The sequence below is a fragment of the Alligator sinensis genome, unplaced genomic scaffold, assembly GCF_000455745.1.
Source record: "Alligator sinensis unplaced genomic scaffold, ASM45574v1 scaffold156_1, whole genome shotgun sequence".
Classification (NCBI taxonomy): Eukaryota; Metazoa; Chordata; order Crocodylia; family Alligatoridae; genus Alligator; species Alligator sinensis.
In genome coordinates this window covers 2,788,175-2,798,536 of record NW_005841844.1, presented here as the reverse complement: position 1 = coordinate 2,798,536, position 10,362 = coordinate 2,788,175, and the positions used below count along the sequence as shown (strand labels likewise).

Genomic DNA, 10,362 nt, shown 5'->3' with positions numbered 1-10,362 from the left:
TTCCCCCCCTCCCTGCCCCCCCCCCCCCCCCCCTCCCATTCTTCCACCTTCTGCTCCTTCCCTCACTCATTTACTGTAAGACCCTGCTCTGCTTGAGCACATGGAAGTGAAGAGCAAATTTGAAAAAATGACCTTGAAATAAACAGCTATAGTAATTTGCATATAGTACCCATAGCCTTACATGGCTTGAAATGCTGTTGAATCTGCTGAGGCCCAGCCCAGTGAATTACATGGCAAATCATTGTCTTTTTTGCTACTTAAAGCTTTATCCCTTTCTATACAACTTAAATTGGTTATTAGTGAAAACATTCTAAAAAGCCATCATACAAATGACTAAGGCTGTATGGAACAATCACTTTCAGGCTATCATGGCTCAACTCCCTCAAGAACAAAAAGCTAAAATCGCTGAGCAAGTTGCAAGCTTCCAGGAAGAAAAGAGTAAATTAGATGCTGAAGTATCAAAATGGGATGACAGTGGAAATGATATTATTGTTCTAGCAAAACAGATGTGCATGATCATGATGGAAATGACAGACTTCACCAGGTGAGCTTTTTTCATCTACTTAATCTTGTAAACATATTAACTTGTTCAAAGGCATTTATTGGCTGAGTAGTTAGTAGTAGTACTGCATTTATTGCAGTATTGCAAATGCAGTTCTGACTGTCAGTGCAAACATTTTAAATCCCTGCCTTCCTTACAACTTTAGTTTGCCTGTAACAGATTTGCCTGTGTAGCTGTCGTAGAACAAATTGACAAATTGTCACACAGTGCCCACACAGTAAAATTGATTTAGCTAATCTGCAGATGTGCTGTAACTACCACCTGTCATTGTTCCTTGAACTCTCCCTTCTATCCCCACTCTGTATCCATCTGTTCCCTTGTATTAGTCCCCACCCCAACGAACAAATAATTTCTGTTTTGTTCTGTGTTTGTACAGCACCTTCCTCAGTGGGGTCTGAAGTGTTGCAAAAATAGTTGCATAGTAGCTAGGTTCAGGAGGGACTTGAACAGATCATCTAGCCTGACCCCCTGCCACAGGCAGGAATGAATGCTGGGTTCACAAGACCCTAGACAGGTGATCATCCAACCTCCTCTTGAATTTGTCCAAGGTAGGGGCGAGGAGCACTTCCCTGGGAAGTTGGTTCCAGATTTTGGCCACCCTAACTGTAAAATATTGCCTTCTGATCTCTAACCTAAACCTATTCTCCATCAGCTTATTACCATTGTTCCTCATCACCCCGGGTGGTGCTGGGGAGAAAAGGGCTCTGCCTATTTGCTGTTGATCCCCCCTGATGAGCTTGTAGGCAGCCACCAGGTCCCCCCTCAGCCTCCTCTTGCTGAGGCTGAACAGGTTCAGGTCTTTCACTCTCTCCTCGTAGGGCCTGTCCTGCTGCCCTCTCACCAAGCGGGTGGCCCTCCTCTGAACCCTCTCCGGCTGGCCTTGCTGGCTGCGGTCTGGCATTGGCGGCTCATGTTCATCTTGGAGTCAGTAATGACACCGAGATCCCTTTCCACCTCTGTGCTTTTAAGAAGGGAACTCCCCAGCCTGTATGTATGCTGTGGATTCCTTCTCCCACAGTGCAGCACCCTGCATTTGTCTACGTTGAACCCCATCCTATTCTCATCTGCCCACTTTTGTAGTCTGTCTAAATCTAGTTGCAGCCTCTAATAATCCAAACTAGTGTTAGTTTGGATTATTGTTATCAATTTTGAAACGCCTTGTTGCATTTTTCAGTTAACTTTAAAGGTTTATTCAACAAGTGCTTTCAAAAGAAGGTAGCTGCAGCATGATTTTCTGACTTCTGAAATGTTACCTTCTATAATCTTCTGTATTCATTTTTGAAACAATAGGTAAAAGTAATTTAATTAAAATAATCTTTTTTTCATACAACAAGCCCTTTATAAAGTTGATGCCTAAAGCTTTGTAAACTCATCAATACCATTTGACTTGAAAATGACAGAACTATATAAGTAGTTTTAATCATTCCCCATGAGCTGCTTGCTTTTATTGTAGAGGCACATCTTACCCAAGCAAACACAGTTTACTTAAGGAGTCTGTTCAGCAACAATACACAGAATGAAAAAGAAACAAACACAATGAGGTGTGTGCAGTACCAGAAGGTAAACTCTTCTTTGCTCCGTTTTGTTTTTTTTTGTTTATTTGTTTGTTTTTAACAGGGGTAAAGGTCCACTAAAAAATACTTCAGATGTAATTAGCGCAGCCAAGAAAATTGCAGAGGCTGGATCGAGGATGGACAAGCTGGGACGTACAATTGCTGACCACGTAAGTTCTAATTCATCTTGGTAAGCCTCCAATATAGATGAGGCGTAATAAGGCATCTTTCCTAGTTCCGTTTGGATCCAAAAAAGCTTGGTTTTGATTTACATTATCTAATTTTCTAGAATTATTTGCTGAAAAACTCTTTTGATCGTGTTCTCAATTTCTCCATTGCTCATCAACACAATCTAGAACCCACAACAGATGCAGCAAAAATTGTTCAGTGATTTAAATTTAGGACTTCCAGCTTGCACAGTAGCTACACACTAACTCTGCTTCATGTTACGCAGTATCTAGGTCAGTTTCCTTATATAAGTAGAATAGAATAGAATCTGGTTTTTATATAGCTTTTGTCATACTCAGGATATCCCTGAGTGCCTTGCTAAAACAGTGATGGGACTGTGTAGGCAACACAGTCATTATGCTCCCAGGATTGATCAGACACATTCTTGATTTTAATTTTCTTTTTTTGTGGCGCAGTGTTTGAGGGTGAAGTTACCACTTGGAAATGTATCATGAGATCTCCAACATCTCTTCTGCATGTCTGGATAGAACTAGTTTTCGTGTTATCCAAAGGGAAATACCCCTCACTCCTGCTGTGTCAGCATAGTATCTGACAATGGGTTATTGAGCTGTAGCCTGATTTAAGTTGCTTAAGGAACAATGTACTATTTGTGCCATTTCCACTTCAGGCACCCACATCACAATAACAAACATAATAAAAATGTTTAAGCCTATAAGGTTCTTATCAGAGAATCACAAAGACCTCTCAGGACTGACTGTCTGATATATCTGCGTATCCTATTCAGCTCTGGTTTTAAAACAGGTTTGTGTTGAGCAAAAGTATCTCAAGTCCAAGTTCACACCCAAAGTGATACCTAGAGCAGGATAGTTGAATTTCTAAGTGGCCCAGGGGCCACATGCTGTGCAGACACAGGCAGCTTCCTGACCACCCCTTCCCTCCCGGTGCCCTGCTGCACCACAGACTGTGTCATCCCACCCACACCATGGAATGGAGGCCAGGATTCAGAAGCTAGAGGTGGGAAGGAGAGCCTGGAGACCCTGGCTGCTGCTGCAGTTGGAGTGACAGAGGCAATAGTGGCTGAGGGGGAGTTTGGGGGCCAGTAATTAACCCCTCATAGGCCATCTGTTAGACATCCCAGCGCTAGAGAAACTTCCACATATGGTCATAACAGTCAACGCTCAGAAGGGGTCCCAAGATACAAGAAGGTCAGGTTTGAGGCTTGCCACTAGCAAATGTGAATTTGTACGGCGCTGACTAATTTTTTTCAGTGGTCTTCTGAACATGAATACATAGCAGGAGGTTGAAAAGCAGGCATATTTCATTAAGATTTAAAATAAATGAAGAGCTCCTTAATGTTTCATCTGGTTTCCAGGGACAACTGTGCTAAACTTAATTTATTAAACAACTCAGGGGTGTGAAGGTAGAGAGGTTGTTTCCTGTGAGTATTTCTTATTCCAGTTTCTATCAGCAGTGGGTGGAATGATGACATCAAACGAGCATGTCTTTGAAGCATCAGGAGATGCTGCCTCTTCAGGAAAATAAGGCAGTATTCCAGAAAGAGTTTGCTCTGAGATCTGTTGTGAGGTCTGGCTAAAGTCCTGTATTACTATGTAGTCAGATAACTGCATCCTAGATACAGGTCTTTAGAGTGTGATGGAATTTCATCTCTGTTCACACAAAAGCATACTACAAAACTTCAGATATATATTGGGTTACTTTTATTAAAGTAAAAATCCTTGGCTGCTGCTTTTCTTCAAGAGAATAGCCACAGAGGTTGGGGAGATGAGCCACTTAATCATTTTGGCAATATATATTTTTTTTCCAAATCCTGTGTTCTTCTTCCAAAGCTTTCAGCTTGTATATTTCATTGGGCATGCTTATGTCCTCCTAGAAACATGAAGTAGCCTGTTCAGTGTAGAATTATTTAACAGTTACAGAAGACTTGGAAGAGGGTATTAATACCTTCCTTTACCAGATGCACCAACTGAACAAAAGGAAGCATTTCCATGTTCCGTTAACCGCATGACACCAGGTGAATTGTGACCCCTCATGTAAGCGTGTCAGGAAATCCTAACTCCTTCTGTCAGGCAGTTTTATAACACATTTCCTTTGAAGCCATTAAAGCTATTATTTGAGATATTTCAGGTAGGTTGAAAAGTGTCTAGCCATGAGCTTTAAAATTTTCCCAAAGGTATTCCATCTTTCACTTACAATAGCAGGCTGCTTTTTTGAACGGGGGGAATTATTAGGAAGATATGAATACCACAAAACTAGAAGTGATTGCAGCAAGACGGGGATTCTCAATAAAATTTGTTCCTCTGTCTATGCTGGAACACTTAAAAGGCACTGACAGTCTTTCCTTTGCTTCCTCTCTTTGATAGTTGTAAGTTGTACATCAATTGCAGCTCTTAAAACGTTGTATGTGAAATCCAAATGAACTGAGTGTGAGTGAGAAGTTTATGCATTGCTCCAGTTTTCCAATAAAATGCTGCAGTAATTTCTAGCATCCATATTGACCCTTCCTAATGCTCAGACAATATACAGGCTACTTAGGGGAAAATATACCCTAATATAGGATTAGCACTTTCTCATTTGACAGGTGCGGTCCAGGACCATATTGTTATCCTGCAGCAATAAATGCTTCCCACTAAACGTTCTTTACAGGTTCCATAAATAGAGTGAAAAAAACAGCTGCTCTTCATGCAGTGACATTATCTCTCTGGGTCACTGGCACAGCATTATGGTTTAACCTACAAACTAATTACAACACTATTTAGAGTCTCAATTGGGGGTATTATTCTAAAAAAGTAAGTTCCTTTTCCTGCCAGCTTGAGGCTATTGATTTTGTTCTGTTAATAAGCAAATTCCATTTGGAGCATCCACTTGGTGTTTGTTTTTCTTTTCATTAAAGAAAAAGGATGGCTCCTCTTTATCGCTGCATGTGTATTTTCTCCAGTTGTCAGTCTGTATGATGAGTTATCCTGAATTTTAACAGCCAGTTTGGTTGAGCTTTTCTCAGTGCCACAGCAAGTTTTTCAGCTATGAGCTATTAGGAACTAACTGATAAGTACAAATGACATGATCATACTTGATCAATTTGGTGATGGGAACCTCCTTAATTGGAACTATGCTAGAGTAAATAAGTGTGCCAGCTAATCAGAGACTGTGTACTAGACAGTACTTAATACTAAGGGTGTGCAAAGCTTTGGTCTCCAATTGGATTCAGAGAAGATTTGGCCCGATTTGGAGGCCAAATCTCAGAATCGAATTGGAAGACCTAAAAAACCCTATGGATTGATTTGGAGTCTCCAAACCGATTCGGAAAATGATTTGGAGACGTGGAGATTCAGAAGGCAGTCTTTCAGGGAAACAAACCAAGAAGGAGGGGGAGCAGGGGAGGAAAGACTGACATCTGTAGCTGGCCAGTGACTGTGATCTTTCCCTGAGTCACCTTCCAATCACAGTGCTCTGGGGGTGGGACATAGAAACAACATATAAGCCTCTGTCTGCAGCCTTTCTTCCCCTTTTGTGAGCTATTTCTGCCTGAGCAAATGAGGGGCAGGTGGTTGGCCCAGAAACAGGTGGGCAGGCAGAGATCTAACCAGCACCAGGAAGGTCCCTGTTGTTTTCATCCAAATCTGCCTTAACACATACAAGTGACATGAGTTTTGCTTTCAGCAGTTTGAGGAGCAGTTTCTCAGAAACCCCTGCACCTATCTCCTTGAAACATGGCAGGCTTCACACCCTTAGAAGGGGCTACCATCCCTGCTGTTTTCATCCAAATCTGCCAAAAAATGACAGTTATAGGTATTTCAGTGATTCCCCATTATAGCCTGTGGCTGAATCACCAAATCTCTCCAAATTGGCTCCAAATTTTCCGAAGCCGATTCTGCCGAATCGAATTAAATACTTCCTTATTCACACAGGCCTACTTAATACCATAGTGAGGATTCAACAGGATTACCCAGAGCATCTTCTCACTGACATTCCTTATCTGGTACGTTGCGTTTTCCTCAACAAAGCCACTGATCTAAGCTTCCCATTTCTCTTTGGGAAATTGTTTTACTAAAATGGAACACAGTTTTCCCAGTGATGTTCTGTTGATATGTGTGGTGGAATCAACCCGTCAGTCCTATTCCTTACTCATCTTGGCATTTGTTGTCTTGACTGCTGCTGAATATGCAGCAGCCCTCATTCATTGAGTTGTCCACAGAGAGGCCAATGTCTATTTTCTGAGTGGTTTCAGTGCATGTACAATCAAGTAAAGTGTCAGAGCAGTTCATATTATTCCTTCCAATGTGCAATATTTTGCATTTGTCAACACTGAAATAAATCTGCTGTTGTGCAGTTCATTCACTTGTCCTTGTCAACTGAGCTGTTTGGAAGATGGAAGACATTTTGGCAAATGTTCAGAAAAAATGATCATTTCAGCTCTTCATCAACTTTTCAGCCAACTTTCCAGACATTCTGTGAATTTCTTACACTGCTCTCTAGACTTAGCTTAAGAATTAAGTGACTACAAACCTTGTTCCCCCACGAGATGTGAATAGCAAGGTAGCAGCATCCCTATGCTTTCCTTTCATTTAAAAACTGGTGACCACCTTCTGGGGTTAGAGGAGGATGGTCTCGGACATCCCTTCAGGTTTGGCAAAATCTGTCAAATGCCTCTCTCTCTCTCACATGACAGTGTCTTTTTGGTCGCATGCCAAAATCCTTACTTTTGTCATTACAGTTGTGATTGTTGCTCATAGGCTCTCACTTCAGCAGTCTGCTCACAGAGTGGGGTCTCCAGATAGGCCAGACTGTGTCTTGAGGAAAGATGTCCTAGCCTGGGAAGGAAGAGACAATGAATTTGAGTTCTCTATCCTAATTTATTCCTTGGAGGTCTGTCGCAGCAAACCAAAGTGTGGGCTGCTTAGCCATGGTATCAGTCAGATGATTTTTAGCAAGAAATCACACATACCCTTTTCTGCTTGTGTTCACAAAGCTCATTTTGAATTTTGACTGATTGCCACACAGGCTGGCTCTGCCAGTGCTTCCCACATTACACTAACAGTTCAAAGTTAATCCTGTTAAGAAGTTGTTTGGACAGGGGAGGATTTTCTTTTTCTTTCCTGCCTCCACCATTCTGAGCTCAACTGCAGTACAGTACAGTCTCCAGTAGCTACAAAATATCCATTTTACAGCTACCTTCTTTAAATCTATCAGATCTGGGTGTTCCTGCATGCACCAGCACTTCACCTTGCTGCCACACTGACATAAGGCATGAGCTACAATCGGGCCAGTTTGAAATAGTATTCAAGAAGAGTTATAGAATTAGTTTATCACTATTCACTAATGCAAGGTACATTCCTGAAAATGAGTAAATGAATCTGATGCACAGACACTTGATGAATTGCTATAATTTGAGATCCTGGGATGCAAGGTGCTATCTGTCCCAAGACTTCACAAAGAAAGCTTCAGTATCCTGCATGATACCTGCAAAGGTACCTGCTATAATTAGCAAAACTGATACACAGGTGAGAACTTCCCTAGAGTTACACAGCAGATAGAAACCCAAAAGCATCTTCTGCTGCTACTCCTTGAATGGCACAATGTACTGACTGACCACTGTGTGCACTTCTCTGTATCTTATTCTACAGTGTCAGCATGTTACGTTGCTAAGCTTCACAGGTTACAAGTACAAGTTTTGTTCCTTGTTTACAGGATTTAAATATGGGGCTTGAACTCAAATGCATGCAGTTTTTGAGAACTGTCATTTAGAGGTAATCCAGATTGGTAATGGCCATTCATCACTGCACCGTCCTATGTGTTGTTTTCATTACTTGTCAGTACAAGCAAATATATATTCTTTATGATAGAACATAGCTGAACAATTTAAGCTTTCTTTGAATTTCTTAATATCCCAACAGTTGATCTTTAATGACTGCTATTCTGATTTTTCAGCATTCTGAAGTAATTTTTTTTTCTATTGTCAGTGCCCAGATTCTGCTTGCAAACAGGATCTTCTAGCCTACCTACAGCGAATTGCATTATACTGCCATCAGCTGAATATTTGCAGCAAAGTTAAGGCAGAAGTTCAAAATCTTGGAGGAGAACTGGTTGTCTCTGGGGTACGTAAGTCAGCTGTCTTTCCCATTTCAAGTTTGTTCTTTGCAAGCTGAACAATTGTCTCTGCTTAGATTTGTTGTATTAAAACTTGTAGACTATTATGTACAGGGGGGAAAAAAGCATGTGGACCTATGTCCAAACCTGTAATACTGGCAGATTTTATAGCACTTGAAGACAGAATTAGTGTCTTAACACTTTTTCTAAAAGGAACTATGTTGAAATTAAAATCTTCAGGGTTTGTTTTGTTGGGGTTTTTTTTTTTGGGGGGGGGGGGTCATTTAGGTGTTTTGGCACTACTTTACTAAACAATAACCCTTAACAAAAAGTTACACTACCTTCTTATAGTGTTCTGTTTTTCATGGAGTATTTTTTTTTTTAACCTTTATGGGATTAAATTGTTTTAATCAATATAATATTATGTGAAGTTCTTAACTTACCTCTTGTCTTTATACAGACTGTATGTTTTGGGCAGTTGGTCTGTAATTCTCCAGGGATGTCAATATTTCAAAATAACCATGCCCTGAAGAGTTCCAGGGTTTTATTTTAGTTGCTCCGTTACTTTGTGACAGCTGAAAGTTGCCTAGGGCCAGCCTCATTCCTTAGCCTAGCTATCAGTTTAGAAAGCATGTTCCTGTGTTCCTGGTACTTCACAAAATTCTTCTGGCTGAGAGGAATCTGCATGATGCAGATTGTGGGAGGGAAATGAAGCAAAATTCCTGATTTTTTTTTTTTTTTTTTTTCTTTTTTTCTTTTGCCAAGCATGTATTTACTATAGCCAGTTATATTCTAATAGGTGACTTGTGCCTTCATTTGACTCCTGCTATGATGCGAGGTGGAGGGCAAGTTAATGTAGGGATTAGTGACTCGTAGTTCAGATCTTTTTGAGTTGTTCCCTGTACTGTGCAGTTTTTCACTTTGCTGTCTTTTGCCTTGTCAAGTGGTTGCTGGATAGAATATTGGACTAAGGATTACATGATAGAGATAGCTGAGCAAAATGAGACACAGTGCATAAGACCACAGCTAGGGTATAACACGCTTCTTTAAGAAATTTAACATCTTCATGACAGAGATGGGTTTCTCTGCTACAAAATTTAACATCTTCATGACAGAGATGGGTTTTTTTGCTACCCCTCCCACTCTTGGCAGCAGGCTACACTCAAACTGCCAGCAATGAGGAATCGAGCGATAAGGTGCAACAGAACATGTGGTGTTGTGCATCTCTGTTGTATGCCTGGTTGTCCTATTGTCTGTAAGGCTAAAGACATTGTGCTGTCACATTACAAGATGCATCATTACACAATAATGTGCCCCCAGGTTCTACAGTGATTACAAAATTCCTTTATAATTTACATAGCCTTCTGCCATAAATTAGTTCATATCAGTAGACTAGCATCTTCAATACACACAATCTCCTTATTGTCATCTGTCTAATGTGGATAAGGAGGTGGCTAAATGTTTCCAGCACTTTTGGTCCTGTCATGAGATTACTTGATGTAGATGCCTGCTGGATATTAGGGGTGTGCAAAATGGGCCATATTGGATTCAGAGTCAACCGAAGTCGGGGACATTGATTCGATTGGTTGATTCGGATCACTGTCCCCGATTCCATTTGGCCAAATCTTAATCTAAAGATTCAATGCTGATTCGGAGAATGAGCGATTCAGCCATAGACACAGCTTTAAATATCTTTTCTACATACCTCGAGGTACCAGGCGCAGCTCGTGAATGCTGCAATGCTGGGGCAGATGAAGCATCCCACAGGAGCACGGGGGGGGCCCTCACACTCACTGGTGAACCTGGAAGTGGACTGGAAGTACTACCAGTCCAGTTCCGGGACCACTGGGGAGCATGCGTTTGCCCAGCTGGTGCGAGGGGCAGGCACTGCCTCCGCTTGCCCAGCTGGCGTGAGGGGCATGGGATGCAGACGCAGCAGTGCTGGGGGGAGGT

General features: G+C 41.4%; 1 protein-coding gene across 1 annotated transcript in view; it reads left to right on the top strand.

The window, feature by feature from the left end:
- Positions 1-10,362, top strand: part of CTNNA1 (catenin alpha 1) — a 166,980-nt gene that overhangs the window by 153,301 nt on the left and 3,317 nt on the right. Inside the window, 3 exon segments of the mRNA XM_025206059.1 lie at positions 363-544; positions 2,180-2,285; positions 8,283-8,417. Coding sequence (XP_025061844.1) covers positions 363-544; positions 2,180-2,285; positions 8,283-8,417 — 423 coding nt within the window.